General features: G+C 38.9%; 1 protein-coding gene across 1 annotated transcript; it reads left to right on the forward strand.

The window, feature by feature from the left end:
• The first annotated feature begins 2,713 nt into the window (after window positions 1-2,713).
• Window positions 2,714-9,916, forward strand: LOC311250722 (stonustoxin subunit beta-like). The gene is made up of 4 exons (XM_084342696.1): window positions 2,714-2,768; window positions 2,986-3,088; window positions 6,268-7,698; window positions 7,820-9,916. Exons 2-4 carry the CDS (start codon window positions 2,995-2,997, stop codon window positions 8,377-8,379), a joined length of 2,085 nt encoding a protein of 694 aa, XP_084198822.1. The 5' UTR covers window positions 2,714-2,768; window positions 2,986-2,994; the 3' UTR covers window positions 8,380-9,916.
• The last annotated feature ends 11,292 nt before the right edge of the window (window positions 9,917-21,208 follow it).

The following is a 21,208-nucleotide window of genomic DNA, read 5'->3' on the forward strand; positions in this document are numbered from 1 at the left end:
CGTCGAGGATTACGCACAGGTTCCTCGCAGTCAATGAAGGCGATACTGTGACGTCCTCGACAGTGACTGACAGGTCCGTGCAAGGGCAGTCTAGTGGCTAGTTGGCTAACATTGTTTTATGCATATGAGGCTAAGTTATGGACGTGGTGTGGAGACGAGGGTACTTTTAAACCTGGCACAGGGATGTATGTCGGTGGTAACTGGAGATAATTTCCTCTTCTACTGAGTCTTACCATGACATACCTCCAGATATTAACAAAGTCTATCTGATAGCGTGACAGGCCCCAACTTGCTCTCCAATTTGCTCTAATTGCTGAAGTGAAAAAAAATGAAACAAAAGATGTTTTGATGTGATCTAACTCCTAAGGTGTTTCCCAGGACTGGGATGGTTTGTTTTTCTGTGTTTGAATAGTTGTTGATTGATTAAAAATCAGATAACCTTTGATTTATAATCTGTGTATTCCAACTGAAAGAACGTTACTCATTCAAGGCAGTTTTTTAAAAAGATTAAACAAAAGATGTTAAACTCAAAAACAAGCAGTAAAAAATACATCCTACCGAGCAATTTTCCAGAGGCCAAGGCAGATTCATACAAATCCTCCTTTTATAAGGTTACCCAGGACTGGGTATCCTCCAGATTTTCATGGCTGTTCTCAGACAATCAATCCTCCGTCACTGTGTATGCATCAATACCGTGTCATAACGCCGGGTCATGTGAACAACAACTTTCTCCGATCGTCAGGAAATTTGCAGGACTGATGGGTTTCATCCATTTAGACAGGAATTCATTTTGTTGATTATCTCGCCCCAACAGGAAGTTGGCAATCTTGGATTGCGTGCGGCCATTTTCTTTTTTCCAACATACAATTTCACATCTACACCAAATTTGTCACACATGTAGAGGGTTTCGCCCTGAATACAACTATGCATCAATACTGTGTCATATCCATAGCGCCACCTACTGGACACAGAAAGTCACTGATAATGTTACTGTTGTGTTTTGGGTGACAAGTATCCCATTTAGGTAGGCAACGGGCGAGCACACATCTAGGCGAGCACCCTCCAATGGCGCCACAGCCCGACATACGTGGGTCAAGGGTCCGTTCATCACTGCTTGCAGTTTAATTATATTATTATTATTATTATTAATGTTTTTAGTTTTTTAAGCTTAGCTTCCTTGGCTACATTTATATTTACATTTAGGGCATTTACCAGCCGGCCAGCTGATGTAGTTAAGTTATGGACATGTGGTGTGGAGACGAGGGCACTTTTAAACCTGGCACAGGGATGTATGTCGCTGGTAACGGGAGATAGTTTCCTCTGCAGGGTGACACAGTTAGAGATTCATGTCAGAGCAACGGTGGGAAACAGCAGCAGCTACGGTGGTGAGCTAATACACAACTGCTGCCTTAAGACAACACTGAGGGGACACGCTGCCTCAGATTCATAAACAACAATGTCAAAGTCCATCACGACGTTTCACTGTAGACATCGTCATGTGCCAATTCGGAAGACATCATCCAACCCTAGTTACTGATTTTCTTCTTTTCATTGTCAGAGCATTTGATTTATTGATTGCTGCCGGGATGTTTAGAGATTATCTAAAAATATAACAAAACATGCTTCTAGAATAACTTACCAACCCTAGCTCTAAATACATGGATGCATATCTGCAAAATCTGTTTGCTGTGTTACTGTGGTATCATCAGGAGCATGACCTGTTAGTTGTTTTAGCAGTTTCATTCAGCAAGTATCAGAACGGTGGTGGGAAAAACATTCAATCAGTAATCTTTGTTTCTTGAAGGTCAGACATATTAGATACTGCCAGATCCTGTCTTCTACTGACTCTTCCCATGACACACCTCCAGATATTAACATTGTCTATCTCATAGCGTGACAGGCCCAACTTGGCAATCTGCTCTAATTACTGAAGTGAAAAACAAGTAATCAATGTTTTGATTTAATCTAACACTGCTGGGAAATATAATATCTCTGTGTTTTACCACATAAATGAAGACACACCTGCTGGCATACATCACTATACAGTCCATGCCAATTCCGTGGAACTGGGATGGTTTGTTTTTCTGTGTTGAAATTGTTGTTGATTGAGAAGAAGCCAAGACAGATTCATGCAAATCCTCTTTAATAAGGTTTTCATATTCTCTTACAGGACTGGGTATTCTCCAGAATTCATGGCTGTTATCAGACAATCAATCCTCTGTCACTGTGTGTATTCTGATACAAATACAGATTTAAAATATATTCACATTTCTGTTATTGAATTGATTGTAGAGCTGGTAAACACAAGGCTCTAAGCGTTCTGCCAACTAGTCGACAACTTCAACCGCTAGTCTGCTCATGCCAGGACGTTTAAAAATAATTGAGGTGGTTGTCATTACATGAAAACCAATTTTACAGCTATGACACGATATAAAGCAAATAACTGAATGTTAAAAGTTTAACTAGATTAAAAATGACAGTAAATTGTATGTTTGCACAAAAGCAAGCGGTGTGACAGCAACATGATTCACTGGAAAGGCCATAACTCAGTGGTTGGGATATTAAGACCTCAGCTCTTCCTCCTCTGCAGGCTGAGGATCGTCATCATGAACTTCAGAAAGTTCAGTCATGGTGGGAGGCGAGTCATGGGAGGAGTCAGTCTCTGACAGGATATAAGGAATCTCTCAGCATCACTGATCACACTGGAAGCTCCAGCTGGAAGTCAAGAAGACTCTCACAACTCAGCTGATCTACACACCTTTCACCAGGTGAGGACAAACTGGGCGGACGGAGACAAAAACTTCTTTAAACTGTGTTTAGACTTTTTCAGTTCTCCAGTCTGTGTTACAGTATCAGCATCAAACTAGTGTTTGCAGGGAAGTACTGCATTTACAGGGTAGACTTGTCGGCTGACTCCTCATGTTATAAACGGTGTAAATGCAGTACAGAAAGCGATGTGCTCACTAACCTGACATTTCTCTACAGGTTGAAGAAATGGACTGCTCTGAACCCCTTGAAGTTGCTGCCCTGGGTCGAAGTTTCACCCTGGGAACTCTCTACGATGCCCTGGAAGATAAACTGATCTCACGTAAGTCTTGACTAAACTCATATTAAGAATATATTTCATTCTACAAACTTCTCACTGACAGTCAGTATGGATTCAGGGCAAACAGATCAACGGCATTGGCACTAATGGATTCAGTAGAGGAAATATCAATAGATCTATAGATCAAAAACAGCATGTACTAGGAATATTTGTCAACTTAAAGAAATCATTTGATACAATTAACCATAAAATATTATTCAATAAATTAGAACGGTATGGAATCAGGGGTTTAAGTTTACAGTGGATGAAAAGCTATTTGGATGACAGGAAGCAATTTGTAAAACTGGGTGATTTTTGTTCCAGATCCTTACAAATTACTTGTGGTGTCCCCCAGGGGTCAGTGTTGGGACCCAAATTATTTATACTTTACATTAGTGATTTATGCAATGTGTCTAAAATATTAAAATCTGCACTATTTGCAGACAATACAAATGTGTTTTGCTCTCGAAATGATTTGCAGCAATTAATGCTTAATGTCACCACAGAATTGGATAAACTAAATCTATGGTTTAATGAAAATAAACTATCATTAAACTTGAACAAAACAAAAATAATGCATTTTGGTAACCGGAAGAATGATATACAGAAAAACGTTTTATTAGATGGTGTTGGGATTGAAAGGGTAAATGAAATTAAATTTCTTGGGGTGACAATAGATGAAAAAAGATGAAGAAAGACCACTGCAGTTTTAAACAGAGCAAGACAGGTTTTGGATCATAAAGCACTTCACACAGTCCTGCCATATCTCACCTACTGTGCTGAAATCTGGGGCAATAACTACAAAAGCAGGTTACACTCATTGTTCACACTTCAAAAGAGAGCAACACGATTCATTCATGAAGCTGGATATCGGGATCATACTAATTCATTATTCCTACAGTCAAAATTACTAAAATTCATAGACCAAGTGGCATTTCAAACAGCACAAGTAATATTTAAGGCAAAACATCATCTATTATCGGAAAAACTTCAAAAACTATTCACGGAAAGGGAAGGGGGTTATAATTTAAGGGGAAAATATAATTTAAAAACTTTGAGGGTGCGCACCACAATGAGAAGTTTTTGTGTTTCTGTTGCTGGTGTAAGTCTGTGGAACAGTATGAATGTGGAGTTAAAAGAATGCACAACCATAAAACAGTTCAAAAAGAAATACAAGGAAAATATTTTTATACAATGTAGGAGTGAGGAAGGTGTTTAAATATCACCGGCTGTTTGTTGTGTCATGTGTGTATGTAGGCGTATATGTATATGTGTGTGTATTTATGCTTGTACATACGTGTGTTGAATGTGCGTACGTATGTGTGCGTGGATGTATTCTTCGAGTTTAAATTTTGCACTGAGAAAAACATTTTTTTTAAAATAATAATAAAAAGTGTGTGTGTGTGTGTGTGTGTGTGTGTGTGTGTGTGTATGTGTATGTGTGTATGTATATATGTGTATATATGTATATGTGTGTATGTATGTATTAGGGATGCAACGGTACAGTTTTCCCACGGTTCGGTATGCATCACGGTTTTTGGGCCACGGTAACGGTACAGTTTTGATATCTTACTATAAAACTACTCACACTAGCAAAGGCAATATTGCATGTAAAAATAATTAAAAGCAGATATAGTCAAACCACAAACCTTATTATAAAAATTTAACACTTATCTTAATTGCCTTCCATAAAAAACATATGCAGTATCCAATCAAGTTAAACGGCCAACATTATTGTAGTATTGTACTGTATTGTTTGCCTTTGTGTATTGAACCTAACAGGGCGTATTGAATGGTTCAATATATATATATATATATATATATATATATATATATTGAATGGTTCAATATATATATATATATATATATATATGTATTTTATCAATATTTTATAACCAGTGAAATATTTTATTTCACTGGTTGAAATCCAGATGCACTTTATAAATAGGAAAGCACTTTGAAATGGGTATTTAAAGTGGGTGACGGGGTAGAAGTTAATAAGTTTTACACTTCTTCCCACTCCTTTTTGGACATGTTATTTAATTTAATTTCAGCATTATTATTATTTGGGTATTAGAATGTGTGTATCATGACTACCATAATGTCTTAACATTGGGATGATGAATGGAAATGGAGGAATCAAGTTTTTGTTTCTGTTTTTTCTCCTTTTCTCTCTTTTCCCTCACGACAGAAACAATGAGCAAATGCTGACCATTGATATGAAACAACAACAACAATGACCAACCAACATTTATTGTTGTTGTTTCATGGGGGCTGGTTCTTAATTAGTGAAAACAGATATTTTTCGTTATTCCTTTATTTTGGTGCTGAAGACACCAGGGAGGGAGATTAGTGAAGTGAAGACATGGTTTTGGTGTAATTTTTAATGTGTGTGCTGCCCTGCCACTCATGCTCTCCTGCTCTCTGGCTGGAAGCCTGGTTTGCATGAGAGTGGGGCTGAGCAACACTATTTTCATTTCGTGTAATATTTAATGTCATCTATCCTGTCCTTTTATTTCTCACTGAAGATTTTCGATTGTGTATCAGGCATTTAATCTGATTTGAGAAGGAGAGAGAGAGCGGTGATGTCACGCAGTGACGCCTGAGTGCAGAGAGAGGGGGGTGAGGCAGGGACGGGGTACTGCAGCCACAACGGTAATAACAGCTTTACTAAGTGAGATGTGGATAATAATAAAACAAAAAGTATACTAATAATAATAATAATAATAATAATAATTGCTCTATCCACTCTTCGTTGATACTCTTCACAGTCTGCCGAGTCAGGACATGTTAGTTTTATAGGGGATGGCAGGAAGGGTGGGTTGATTGGTGATGAAAGTTGTCGCCTGCCTCAGGATCTGCTTTTTCTGATTTTTTGGTCGACCAGTGCTTGGTCTACTATTTGGGGGCAGCCCTACTTATTTGCAAATGTTGTCCTTGCCTTCGTGTGTTTTGAGACGAGTGTGTGATTGTGTTGAAAGCATTTGTGTTCGTCACTTAAACTTCACTGATGGACCAGTGGCTATCTGAAAACTATCAATTCTACTGTCACAGGTGCTCTGTTGTTTTGGTCCAACAATACCTTCATAATTAAGCTGCAAAGATCCTTTTTGTAATTTTGTGACTATATTTAAATTATGTCCATGCTCTGACAGATTACTCATGTTTTCTTTTTTCTGTAGGCTTAACTCTCGAAGGGCTGATAACTAATGACCCTAAGCCTTTCAGTACATTTGAAATCACTGCATCTGACTCCATTGAATCCAAGTCCTCTCTGCTGGATATTGAAGCTTCTCTGAAGGCCAGTTTCCTGACTGGACTGGCTGAAGTTGGAGGATCTGCCGAGTATCTGAATGATACGAAGGAATTCAAGAATCAGAGCAGAGTGACGTTGCAGTACAAAGCTACCACACACTTCAAAGAGTTGTCAGTGACTCATCTTGAAGCCCTGATCAACCAACAGAAAGATGTCATCAAGGAGACCACGGCAACACATGTAGTCACAAAAATCCTTTATGGGGCAGATGCTTTCTTTGTGTTTGACAGTGAGAAGTTAGAAGCCAGCAGCGTTCAGGACATCCAGGGCCACATGGAGGCTGTGATCAAGAAGATCCCCTCATTTAATCTTGAGGGTAAAGTTGACATCAAGCTGACTGCTGAAGAAAAAGACCTGACCAACAAATTCTCCTGCAAATTCTTCGGAGACTTCATTCCTGACAGAAACCCTACAACATTTGAAGATGCAGTGAAGACCTATGCAGAACTTCCAAAGCTGCTGGGACTAAGTGGAGAGAAGAGTGTTCCAGTGACGGTCTGGCTGACGCCTCTGAAGAATTATGACCCTACTGCAGCTGAGCTAAAGAGAGAGGTCAGTGTCGGATTAGTGTGGAAGCTGCAGGATGCTCTCGAAGATTTAAGGGAAATGAAAATGAGATGCAACGATTCTCTGGACGACACAGTGATGGAGAGTTTTCCACAGATCCAGGACGAGTTAAACGATTTTAAAACACGGTGTGATCGTTATGCATCTAAGCTCCAGCAGACCATGAGGGATACATTTCCCCTCATCCGTGAAGGTGAAGAAGACGAGAGCTCAGTAGAGAAACTCCTTGATGATAGAAAGGAGTCACCATTCAGTCGTGAAAAACTAGAGAAGTGGCTGGATCATAAAGAGAGAGAGATCAACGTCATCAGGTCCTGTGTGGAAATGATGGAGGGAACAAAGATCGTCCCAAATGAGTCAGTGGTGACCAGAGAGGTTCTTGCTGCAGGTGTCGATGATGCTCTGTGCTACGTCTTCACCTCCCTGCAGGATGCTGACCCCGGCCTGGATGAGATGGAGAAATATCTGGATTCACTTGAAAAAGAGTGTATCCATAAAGATGATGATGCTCTTGCCAGAATGAGAGAAAAAGCCGAATGCATCCACCATCTTGCCAAAGCACTGAAGAACAGCCGCCGAATCCGTTTCCTTGTCGCCACCATTGATAATAAGAAATACGCAGGAGCAACCATCTACCAATACAAGGATGCCAAACTGGTCACTGAGGACTTTTCAAAGTTTGCCCTCCCTCCTGTGAGGGAAATCACAGACAAGAGAGATTTGATCTGGTGTAAGTCATTTACTGTTCTTCTCTGAGTCATAAATACGCTGTATAAATTACTCTCCTTAAGAAACCTGTTGTTATCCATCAGAATGATTCATCACACATTTTGTTTTGGTCTCTCCATCAGACGCCTGTGATCTCACCCTGGACCCAAACACAGCAAATGGCTACCTCCATCTATCAGAAGACAACAAGAAGGCGACATGTGATAGCTGGCTGGATTATCCTGATCACCCAGAGAGGTTTGACAGTCTTACTCAGGTGTTGTGCAAAGAGGAGTTGACTGGGCGCCATTACTGGGAGGTAGAGTTGAGTAACGGTTTGAATGATTCTGTTTATGTACTTGCTGCGTACAAGGGAGTTGGGCGTAAAGGAAAAGGTCATGACGCTGAGATTGGATGTAATTTAATATCATGGTCTTTTGGCAAAAGCACATATAAAACAGGTGTATCCACACTCAAGGCATGGCATAATGGTCACGTGTGGAGTGATACTCTTCCCAACGAAGGTGTCAACAAAGTTGGGGTGTTTCTGGACCATGAAGGTGGCACTCTGTCCTTCTACAGAGTCTCCTTGAACACCCTGAGACACCTTTACACCTTTGACTCCAGCTTCACTGAGCCTGTGTACCCAGGCCTGTGGGCTTCTAGAAATGGCAATTATGCGCACATCTGTCCAATTGAATAAGAGCGATGACAGACGTGCTAGATTCTCGGCCTGTTAAAGGTCTTATTGATAAGATTCAGACACTAAACGAGTCATCCACCTCCCCCTTCACCGCACAACACTGCTGTTGTTCCAATCATCTGCCCCATAGATTTATATAATAACCAGAGACCAGATGCAAAGATGGCGCCCATTCAAACCAATGAGAATTGCTCGCCTTGTAGATACGACAAAAAAGTTTACATCCTGGTTATGCAGACCACTGAATATGTGCAGATATATTGGGTGCAAATATTTTTTAATTATGACTTTCTATAATTCCTGACACTTAAAGAGACAGAGCTTATACTGAAACACAGCTGGTTAGTCATCGTAGTTTGTTAAGATAGAAGCTCATAGCTCATGTAAAATGTGTTTAATCCTGTCGATTATGTTAGAACATAAGATGGTTTAAGTGATGATTGTTTGATTAACATTTGTTTCTTTGTCTTTGTGCATTATTTTTTAAAGAATTGTCTTTTCAGAGTAAAAGAGGAATCTGACCTGACCTAAAGTTCAATGAATGTCTTATTAGGCACTAATTAACTACTGTTCTGATGAAAAAGAAACTACTGTTCAGACTTTAAGCGCAACACTGATGGTTATAGAGCTGAAATATGTCATTTTCTATGTATTAGTCCATGTTGAGTTTATGCACGATCTTCTCATGCTGGTTTGGTTTGGACTTTCATTGATTGGTATATCAGATACTTGTTGATTATAACTTCATTTTCTAATTCCTGATACTTTTTTTGTTGAATTTATTTTTATGTTAAGTTGGGACACAAGGTAGCTAAAGTGCATAATTTTTTTCATTTAGCATGTTTCTTTTCTTCTTCATGATGCATTTTAAAGATAATCATCTTTATAGACTACGAGGGGAATCTTTGTTTTTCTCAAATCTGTACCTTAACTCTGATCTTAGGTTCAATTAATGATTTTAATGGCCACTGGCCTGCCTCCTGTGTAACTTTCTCATTGTTCTTATTGAGTCTTTTAAATGAATCATTTGAAGTCAGATGGAAATGTCCTGTGACCGACTGTCCTCTGCCCTGACACCTGGACAGCAGGAAGTCTAACGGACGTGTTGATGATGCCGCTGCCTTCACCAGCCGATAGATGAGTTGTGGTTTGACTTGTTGATCTACGGCTGCTGCACCAACTGACACCGTCCTGTGGCCTGTCCACCCAAAATGAACAGGGCTGCTGAGACTCTCCTGATGTGTTCATATGCTAGATCCTGTTTTACATACGATGTTGTCTGTTGAGAGGAATGAGCTGTGCTACGGTTGTTGTTGAGGTGTGAAGGTATAAAAGGTGCGAGCACGGTGATGTTGATGATTTTTGGACGTTCGTCCTTTTTGTTTCTTGACCTTTGATTTGTGCTGACCTTAGAAAGGAATCTTTTGTCATTTGAACTCATTTCTGTACTTTTTCTTTGAACTGTTTGTGATTTAAACCAAAAAAATATATAAAAGCTCCAATAAAACTGGAGTGTATTATGTACATTCCAACCAAAGCTGTTGTCTCGGCTTCTTTTTGAGGTCGCCTGATCTGGTCGTCCAGGAGTAAAGAGATCCTCGACTCTCTGTGATAGGCTGACACATTCATTTAATACAAAAAGATGTCTTACATTTAAGGAAAGAAATTGCTCAAGCTAATATGATTCATCTTCTATTTGATAATGTTAAATCTGACTGGTTATTACATTGGATATTTCTGCTGTTGTGATTGTGAAGGTGACACTTTATTAGAGATTATTTCATAGTTTATGCATTTGAGTAGAAGTTAATCCGACCTTTTAATTAATTGTTCAGGTTTTTCAGGGATCTTGAAGTTGCCTCATTGAAAAAAACAGACCTCACAGTTTATAGAGTGAGTGTTCCTCCAGTTTGACCTTTTAAAATGAGTCATTCTGAGAGTACGGTAAATCCCTCACCACCCATACTGCAGACTCTGTTGTTAACCGGACATACTAACATAAAAAAGTCCTGAAATATGTGTCACAACAACAGCTGGTGATTATAGAGGCCAGGCTGGTTTTGACTCTCTAAGCAAGTCATTGGTTGCAGATTGTGACAGAGAATTTTCTATATTTCTGCATAAATATGACCTGAAACATCATCAGAGAAGTTTAGTTTTTTTTTAAGTTTTTTTTTTTATTTCGATCATGTAAAAGAAAATTAAAAAAAAGAAAAGCATTATTCCTCCATTCCCATTCATCATCCCAATGTTTAGACATTATGGTAGTCATGATACACATATTCTAATACCCAAATAATAATAATAATGCTGAAATTAAATTAAATAACATGTCCAAAAAGGAGTAGGAAGAAGTGTAAAACTTATTAACTTCTACCCCCTGTCACCCACTTTAAATACCCATTTCAAAGTGCTTTCCTATTTATCAAGTGCATCTGGATTTCAACCAGTGAAATCCCCATATATACATATATGTATACATACACATATACTGTATATACATACATACATACATACACACTTATACACATATACATATATACATATATATATACATACATATACACACTTTATTTTTTATTATTATTACTATTTTTTTATTACGACGGAGTATATGGGCCACATTGAGGAAAAAAAAAAATCACAGAATAAAGTCGTAATTTATGAGAATAAAGTCGTAATTTATGAGAATTAAGTCGTAATTTATGAGAATTAAGTAGTAATTTATGAGAATAAAGTCGTAATTTATGAGAATAAAGTCATAATATTCTAACCTGTTGTTTAAGAGGAAGACAGTTGGTAAAATGAGGGCCGTGGAGGATTTTGTGGAGTTGTACTTTAGGATAGGTTTCACGAACAAGGAGATACTTAATCTTTTGGCACATCAGCATCATATCATCATAAGTATTAGGACTTTAAAAAGACTATGCAAGAAAATGCATCTTTTCCGGAGACATATCTTTTAATAACTTCACAAGTAAGTAAACAGTCAGAATAAAATCTCTTCATACAAAGATCTGCAAGTGAACTCAAGAAATCCAATGTCTTTGGCTTACTTTTGTAATCCATGACAACTTGATCACAAATGATCAACACATATGTTCTGTAAACAATAATAACCTTGCTTTGATCACAACAGATCAATACATCTTCTGTAAACAATAAAAACTTTGGTTTGATTGGATCAGTCCATCTTACTGCGCATGTGCAGAACGGATCCAGGAAGACAGCAGCAAAACAAAAACAAACGGCGCGAAGTGGCGAGAGAAGAAGAGGAGAGTATAGAAGAGAAAAGTAAAGAAAAGAGGCAGATGAAAAGAAGCTGCCCCAGCCGTGCTGAAAAGGGGAAAAAGAAGGAGGAAAACAGAAAGCTGATCTCCAAGTTACAGAAAGTGACGACTGTCTTCACTGCGGCTGCGACAGCGGCAGTAGCTGCGGCAGCAGCAGCAGCAGCAGTAGCAGCGGCAGCAGCAGCAGCAGCAGCAGCAGCAGTAGCAGCGGCAGCAGCAGCAGCAGCAGTGGCAGCAGTAGTAGCAGCAGCAGCAGCAGCAGCAGCAGTAGTAGCAGTGGCAGCGGCAGTAGCAGCAGCAGCTGCAGGTTATGTGACCAATTGACTCAAAATCATTGTGGGATCACGTAACTACACTGGCTGCATGAGATACGCCTCTTGTTTTTACATTTTACATCTTTTCATATTTTTTATTAATTTTTATTATTTTTTTGTACGTACATATTAGCATGTTAGCTCAATAGCTCCCAGGTCATGTGATCAATTGACTCAAAATCAGTGTGGGATCATGTAACTACACTGGCTGCATGAGATACACCTCTTTTCTTTTTACATTTTACATCTCTAAATATTTTTTATTATTTTTTATTAATTTTTATATGTAAATATTAGCATTTTAGCTCAATAGCTTCCAGGTTATGTGACCAATTGACTCAAAATCATGTTGGGATCATGTAACTACACTGGCTGCATGAGATACGCCTCTTGTTTTTACGTTTTACATCTCTAAATATTTTTTATTAATTTCTATTATTTTTTATTGATTTTTATATGTAAATATTAGCATGTTAGCTCAATAGCTCCCAGGTCATGTGATCAATTGACTCAAAATCAGTGTGGGATCATGTAACTACACTGGCTGCATGAGATACGCCTCTTGTTTTTACATTTTACATCTTTTCATGATTTTTATTCATTTTTATTGATTTTTATTATTTTTTGTATGTACATATTAGCATGTTAGCTCAATAGCTCCCAGGTCATGTGATCAATTGACTCGAAATCAGTGTGGGATCACGTAACTACACTGGCTGCATGAGATACGCCTCTTGTTTTTACGTTTTACATCTCTAAATATTTTTTATATATTTTTTATTAATTTTTACATGTAAATATTAGCATTTTAGCTCAATAGCTTCCAGGTTATGTGACCAATTGACTCAAAATCATTGTGGGATCATGTAACTACACTGGCTGCATGAGATACGCCTCTTGTTTTTACGTTTTACATCTCTAAAAAATTTTTTGTAATTTTTATTATTTTTATTCATTTTTATATGTAAATATTAGCATTTTAGCTCAATAGCTTCCAGGTAATGTGACCAATCGACTCAAAATCAGTGTGGGATTATGTAACTACACTGGCTGCATGAGATACACCTCTTGTTTTTACATTTTACATCTTTTCATATTTTTTATAAATTTTTAGGCTATATGTAAATATTAGCATCTTAGCTCAATAGCTTCTCAATAGCTTTAAACACAGTATCTCTGCTTTAAATATCCCACATTCTTATTTTGAAAACAGGAAGTCGGTACACGCTGTAGCCGTCTTCTCCGTGTGCTTACTGTAAAGTCTGTAATACGGGTGCACTTGAAATGTGTGAGTGGCTGCGAATGTCGAATATCCAACTTAAAATTAACTTCACTGAAGTCTTGTCATGATGTATTTTCCAGCGGGCCCAAGACGATTTTTTAAAGAGTTTTGGCTGAAGAAGTCGCCCCACAAAGGAAGACTCTTTCAGTTTATCACAAATATTAGCATTAAATCATCATTTTGAGGGTACATGGTTTTCACTGGGCAGGAAGGGTTTGTAATATGTAACCAGCAATGTAAATGATGCACAGTAGTGGAGTAGAAAGTGCAGTATTTGCCTCTGAGATACAGCGGAGCAGACAAAATTGAAGTTGCATGAAATCCTAAAATGTCTACGTCAGCACTTGAGTAAATATACTTACACTTCACCACTGGGTCAGAGCCTGATACTGTGTTTTGTGTGTTTGTTTTCAGAATGAGGGAGAGAGACAACGTGAAAAAGGGACAGGAAGAGAGGGACAACAGGTAAAACAGATAATACATGTGTATTCTGTTAAAACGTATGTGTCTGTATAATTGACCTGTTGTTTTGTGTGTTGTCTTCTCATTTCAGAGGGCCCCATGCCTGCCTTTGCCTTGGGCCCCAAATTTCTTAAATCCGCCACTGCCCTCAGTAACAAACAATGCTATTGTGGCTATCGTCACGCTGCGGTAATATGACCCTGACTTAACCTTAAAGGGGCACTACACAAAGCAATGTTAACAGAAAACTCGGCTGGCTTACACTACAGCTGGGTTACACGTTGAGGAACGTTCAGGAGACTGTCTTTGACTGTCTCTGTCTGTGTGTTTTTACATTCGTAAAAGGATGTACTGTATAATCTTATCGTTTCTATGTAAATCAAATTCAAATTCAAATTTTATTTGTTTAGCCCAAATTCACAAATCACAGTTTGCCTCAGAGGGCTTTACAATCTGTACAGAGACGACACCCTCTGTCCTTCGACCCTCGATTCGAGTGAGGAAAAACTTGCCCCAAAAAAAAGCCCTTTTAACAGGGAAAAAAAAATGCGGAAGAAACCTCAGGAAGAGCCACAGAGGAGGGATCCCTCTCCCAGGACGGACAGATGTGCAATAGATGTCGCGTGTACAGAGCAGATCAACGAGATCACAATGTATACAATTATAATGGATGGTTGACAGGAATGAACCGCCAACCGCAACCGCCAATTGTCGGAATGGCAGTATTTTTTCGTTTTTAAACGTGTTGCCATTCCGACAAATCTTTTAAAAGCCTATCTCCCCCCTAAAAAAAAAAAAAAGAAAGAAAGAAAAGACACCCCCATCACCACAAATAGTATTAAAGGTTTCACAATTAGCTTGTATAAATATAAACTCTAACATTTGACAAACTCTGTGTTTAAGAGTGCTGTTCTCAAATAGTTGTAAGCTGTTGTTGAACCATGAGATATACTGTTAATTATACTGGTAATGTCAGGAGTCTACAAAAAACACCACAGATACTGTATGTGGAGTGAGTCTCCCTCAGCAGACCTAAATGTGACTGACTTCCAGTGTTTCTGGTCTTTCTTTATCTGATTGACTAAATAAATGATGACTTTAACTGAATTCAACGATCACGACAGTGTGTTAGATGGTTGGAAGTGGGCGGGGAGGGGAGTGCGTCACATTTACAGTTACATTTATTAATTTCTCTTCCTGTTCAACCGACAAAAGGAAAGATGATTTCTTCCAGTGAATAACTTCATTCATCTTCTTTCCCCCATCAAAGCAAATCAAAAATTTGGACGTGAAACTTGAATAAATGAATGTCTGGCGTGGAAGCAAGTGAAGCTTGTGTTCAATATCAGAAGTGAGTTTTATCACCTTTTGGAAGATCTGTGCTAAACGAGCAAAATGCTGTAATATATATATGTAAATAAGAGTTTTTAAAACAAGTTTAACGTCGCCTGGATTTTATCTGATGAGATACTTTCTGTCGTTCCCTGTTTTTCCAGGTATGTTGGTGATGATGATGATGATGATGATGATGATGATGATGAAGAATGGGACACAAGAGAAGAAAGGCGAACTGCTGATGTGAATGTGAGTTAATTGCCCATTATCACCTGTGTTTAAAAAAACCTGTGTATTCATGCTAAGATCTGTGTAAAAATGGTATTAATGACTATACTGCTACGTGGGTTTGGTGCTACATGTAGAAAGTGTTAAATAAATTGTTCTCTATCCTTCATAATGACAAATATAGTCATTGCTGTGCTTGTTTGCTCTGGATGTGTGTCATTACAGACGTGGCCTACGCCCCGACTGTTCAACACAAGGAGATGCATCTCTTTACAGATGGATAGAAATGCAACTGCTATGACAGGAAAGCTCATTTTCTCTGTTATTATATGCACATAGAGCATTATCGAGCCAAAAAACAGGACCAGTAATGGTAAAAAAAAAAATAGCGTTAAATAACTCTCCTTCAACCATCAGAATGATAATTCTGATATTCTGATAATTAATTCAGAATAATAACACATTTTGTTTTGATCTGCCAATCAGTTGGTGGTGACGTCACCCTGGACCCAGAAACTGTAAACTACCAGCTCACGCTGTCTGAGGGAAACAAAAAGGCAACACATGGAGCATGGCAGAGATATGCTCCACGCCCAGAGAGGTTTGATAAACACCCTCAAGTGTTTGCCAAAGATGCTCTGCAAGGGATCCATTACTGGGAGGTAGAATGGAGTGATAGTCCTAATGAATCTGTTTATGTAGGTGTGGCATATTGTGGAATTGACAGAAAATCAGACAGTCAGTGTAGTGAGTTTGGAAATAACTCCATGTCATGGGTTTTTGGCCAATATGCTTAACCTTCTATGTCAGAGCCCGTAATTAGTGCATGGCACAATGGCAAAGTGTGGGAAGGTACTTTTCCCTCTGATGGCTGCAAGAGAGTTGGGGTTCTTGACTGGCATAGTGGCACTGTCCTTCTCCAAAGTCTCAGGAAGAGAAAAGATTGCCCTCTACCGCTTTGAAACCAAATTCACTGAGCCTGTGTACCCATGCTTCTTGGTTGGACAAAGTGGCAGTTATCTGGCTTTGCGTCCAGTCAGCTAAAAGCAATGACAATGATGTGGTAAATTCCTTGTCTGTTAACAGGGATATGGGTTCACATTGAGAGAACACTTTAGCTCGAGCATGCTTCACAAATTCATGAAATGCATTAAAACCCAGAGGGACCAGGATACCTGATGTCAGTAAAGTTACTGCGTATGTAATGTTGTCTGTACTGGTACATGTTGATTCTCTGCACAGCCTTCTGCACTTGCTTCACTGTCAGTTTAAACTGTAATTGCTCGTTACTTTCTAATGTAATTCCTGATACGTATAAACGAGAGCTTAAATCAATACATAATGTCAACATTATTATGTTTAAATAGAAACTCGCAGCACATGTTAAAAAAAAGATGAATTGATTATAATAATAATACATTTTATTTGTTGGCGCCTTTCTAACACCCAAGGTCACCTTACATATAAGAAACAGAAAACAAACAAACAAACAAAAACAGATATGAAGTACAATAGCACATAATATAAATACATACAAAGAAAATACAATGTGGCTAGATAAACAGATAAGGTGGATAAAAAACGGTTGGGGGACAGAGTATTATAGGGAGTAGGACAACTTAAAAAGGTGTGTTTTGAGGTGGGATTTGAAGGTGTCGTTGGAGTCCAGAGTGCGGATGTGTAGTGGGAGTGAGTTCCAGAGTCTGGGTGCAGAACAGCTAAAAGCCCGGTGAGCAGAGTGAAAACGAAGGGGTGGAAAGCAGGGCGGCAGATGAGGAATGGAGTGAACGGGGTGGGATATAAGGGTGTAGCATATTAGAGAGATATAGGGGGGCCTGGTTATGGAGAGCTTTGAATGTTAGCAGAAGGAGCTTGTAATGTATACGCTGATGGACAGGGAGCCAGTGGAGTTGCATAAGGACTGGTGTAATATGATCCGAGGACTTTGTATGGGTGATGATTCCGGCGGCGGTGTTCTGGATGCTTTGTAGACGGTGGATGAGTTTCTGTGGTAGACCGGTGAGGAGGGAGTTGCAATAATCCAGGCGGGAAGTGACCAGGGCATTTATGAGGATTTCGGTGGAGTGCTGGGTGAGGGAGGGGCGGAGTCTGGAGATATTGCGGAGATAGAAAAAGGCTGTGCGTGAGATGTTATTGATGTGGGATGTGAATGAGAGGGTACTGTCCAAAATAACGCCAAGACTTTTAACTTTGGTTGAAGTGGGGACCAAACAGCCGTCAATGAGAATACTGAGGGGGTGGGATTTGGAGAGTGATGATTTGGATCCGATGAGAAGAATTTCACTTTTATTGCCATTGAGTTTGAGCTTGTTGTTTGACATCCAGTTTATGATGGTTTGCAGGCAGTCCATAAGGGCAGTAGGTGGTGATGTAGTGTCTGGTTTGGTGGTGATGTAGATTTGGGTGTCGTCAGCATAACAGTGAAAGTGGATACCAAAATGACGGAAGATATTGCCAAGAGTAGGGGACCGAGGACAGAACCTTGTGGAACACCGTGAGGGAGTGGTGTGGGTGATGATCTGGTATTTTCTCCTTGGATAAACTGTGAACGGTCAGACAGGTAAGAATGGAACCACTGAAGAGGAATGCCAGAGACCCCAGTGCCGGCCAAACGATCTAAGAGGATGCTGTGAGATATTGTGTCAAAGGCGGCACTGAGGTCTAGGAGTATGAGGATGGTGAGTAGGCCAGAGTCCGCTGCTAAAAGAAGGTCATTTGTAATTTGAGTGAGAGCTGTTTCTGTGCTGTGATTGGGACGGAAACCAGACTGGAAAGGCTCAAAGAGGTTATTATATTATGTTTATGTTGATTATGTTGGGATATAAGGTTGCTTAAGTGCATATTGTTTAATTCAGCATTTGTTATGTTTCTTTAATGTTTCAGTATTCAGTTATTAACAACATTATAATTAGAAAACAAACAGGATAATTTTGTTTCTCTCAAGTTTGAACCTTTACTCTGATCTCGGGTTCAATCAATCACTTCTTGTTGAATGACTGTTCAGAGAAGAGCTTCACTGTGTAACACCACTTTGTTGATTTTTATGGAGTTGAATGTCAGATTCCTGTGAAACTTAAACACCTGTTGAACATGTTCACTCTCTTCATGAGCAGAAAACGCATTTCAATAAAATGAGGACCCGAGTCTACTATCATGTGATATTTTATCTACTATGTATCCTAAAGTTGACTGTACCAAAGGTGAGAAAAGGCTTCATTATTTGAGACATTAGCATGTAAAGAATAAAAATGTGTGAGTGTGTTTTGGGGCAGTGAGCACATCGCCAGTATGTGCACTTCAAGTTGAAGCAGGAGAAATGCCGTTGTGTCTCCGTCAGAAACAGCTCATTGTAAACTCCTGGATGAATCTGAGGGTGCACGGAGATAATGATCCAACTAAAAGAGTGTTACAGGCCAGCTGGGAAAGGGAAAGAAAACAAAAATTAAGTTTTGGATGGATAGGAGATGCAGCGGCAGGAGACTTGAGAGTGCATGAAAAAGAGTTTTGTCCAGCCGTTATATGATCTGTAAACCCCGCGTGGATACAAGAACATTCGGTGGTAGATATGAAAATACTTCACATCAAAGCAAGAAATAGAAGTGCAAATCCAGTGAGTGAGTTTTATGAACATAAGGAAGTTAAGTACAAAGATTATGTGCAGGTTTCTTACAGATGGATCAAAGAATCCAATAACAGGAGAAACAGGGTCTGCAGTTGTGGTTCCCAGTCATGGAAGTGGGATCTGCAGACAGACATCAAATGATAGAAGTGTATATACTGTTGAGCTGGACGCCATATTTATGGCTCTAGAATGGGTTGGAAAAAACCAAGGACTTTTTTAGGACTTCTCTGAAGATGAAAATTCTCTTTGTCACAATCTGCAACCAATGACTTGCTTAGAGAGACAAAACCAGCCTGGCCTCTATAATCACCAGCTGTTGTTGTGACACATATTTCAGGACTTTTTTATGTTAGTATGTCCGGTGAACAACAGAGTCTGCAGTATGGGTGGTGAGGGATTTACCGTACTCTCAGAATGACTCATTTTAAAAGGTCAAACTGGAGGAACTCTCACTCTATAAACTGTGAGGTCTGTTTTTTTCAATGAGGCAACTTCAAGATCCCTGAAAAACCTGAACAATTAATTAAAAGGTCGGATTAACTTCTACTCAAATGCATAAACTATGAAATAATCTCTAATAAAGTGTCACCTTCACAATCACAACAGCAGAAATATCCAATGAAATAACCAGTCAGATTTAACATTATCAAATAGAAGATGAATCATATTAGCTTGAGCAATTTCTTTCCTTAAATGTAAGACATCTTTTTGTATTAAATGAATGTGTCAGCCTATCACAGTCGAGGATCTCTTTACTTCTGGACGACCAGATCAGGCGACCTCAAAAAGAAGCCGAGTCAACAGCTTTGGTTGGAATGTACATAATACACTCCAGTTTTATTTGAGCTTTTATATTTTTACGGTTTAAATCACAAACAGTTCACAGAAAATGTACAGAAATGAGTTCAAATGACAAAAGATTCCTTTCTAAGGTCAGCACAAATCAAAGGTCAAGAAACAAAAAGGACGAACATCCAAAAATCATCAACATCACCGTGCTCGCACCTTTTATACCTTCACACCTCAACAACAACCGTAGCACAGCTCATTCCTCTCAACAGACAACATCGTTTGTAAAACAGGATCTAGCATATGAACACATCAGGAGAGTCTCAGCAGCCCTGTTCATTTTGGGTGGACAGGCCACAGGACGGTGTCAGTTGGTGCAGCAGCCGTAGATCAACAAGTCAAACCACAAACTCATCTATCGGCTGGTGAAGGCAGCGGCATCATCAACACGTCCGTTAGACTTCCTGCTGTCCAGGTGTCAGGGCAGAGGACAGTCGGTCACAGGACATATTTTTCCATCTGACTTCACATGATTCCAATTAAATTTGTTGTCTATAAAGATGATTATCTTTTAAATGCATCATGAAGAAGAAAAGAAACATGCTAAATGAAACAATATGCACTTTAGCTACCTTGTATCCCAACATGACAAAAATTAATTCAACAAAACCTCTTAACACACTTGTGTTGACATAACAATCATATATTGATGTAAGCTCTATAAGTATCAGGAATTAGAAAATAAAGTTATAATCAACAAGTATCTGATATACCAATCAATGAAAGTCTAAACCAAACCAGCATGAGAAGATCGTGCATAAAGTCAACATGGACTAATACATAGAAAATTACATATTTCAGCTCTATAACCATCAGTGTTGTGCTGAACAGTAGTTTCCTTTTCATCAGAAAAGTAATTAATTAGAGTGCTTAATAAGACATTCATTGAACTTTAGGTCAGGTCAGATTCCTCTTTTACTCTGAAAAGACACTTCTTTAAAAAAATAATGCACAAAGACAAAGAAACAAATGTTAATCAAACAATCATCACTTAAACCATCTTATGTTCTAACGTAATCGACAGGATTAAAAACATTTTACATGAGCTATGAGCTTCTATCTTAACAAACTGCGATGACTAACCAGCTGTGTTTCAGTATAAGCTCTGTCGCTTTAAGTGTCAGGAATTGTAGAAAGTCATAATTTAAAAAATATGTGCACCCAATATATCTGCACATATTCAGTGGTCTGCATAACCAGGAGGTAAACTTTTCTGTCGTATGTACAAGGCGAGCAATTCTCATTGGTTTGAACAGGCGCCATCTTTGCATCTGGTCTCTGGTTATTATATAAATCTATGGGGCAGATGATTGGAACAACAGCAGTGTTGTGCGGTGAAGGGGGAGGTGGATTGACTCGTTTAGTGTCTGAATCTTATCAATAAGACCTTTAACAGACCGAGAATCTAACACGTCTGTCATTGCTC

This window comes from Pagrus pagrus (genome assembly GCF_965226575.1).
Source record: "Pagrus pagrus genome assembly, chromosome: 21".
Classification (NCBI taxonomy): Eukaryota; Metazoa; Chordata; class Actinopteri; order Spariformes; family Sparidae; genus Pagrus; species Pagrus pagrus.

Coding starts and splice junctions, on each gene's coding strand:
- LOC311250722 (XM_084342696.1), top strand. CDS start 2,995: ATGGACTGCTCTGAACCCCTTGAAGTTGCTGCCCTGGGTCGAAGTTTC. Junction 3,089..6,267: donor GGAAGATAAACTGATCTCAC/GTAAGTCTTGAC, acceptor TTTTTTCTGTAG/GCTTAACTCTCGAAGGGCTG. Junction 7,699..7,819: donor CAAGAGAGATTTGATCTGGT/GTAAGTCATTTA, acceptor TCTCTCCATCAG/ACGCCTGTGATCTCACCCTG.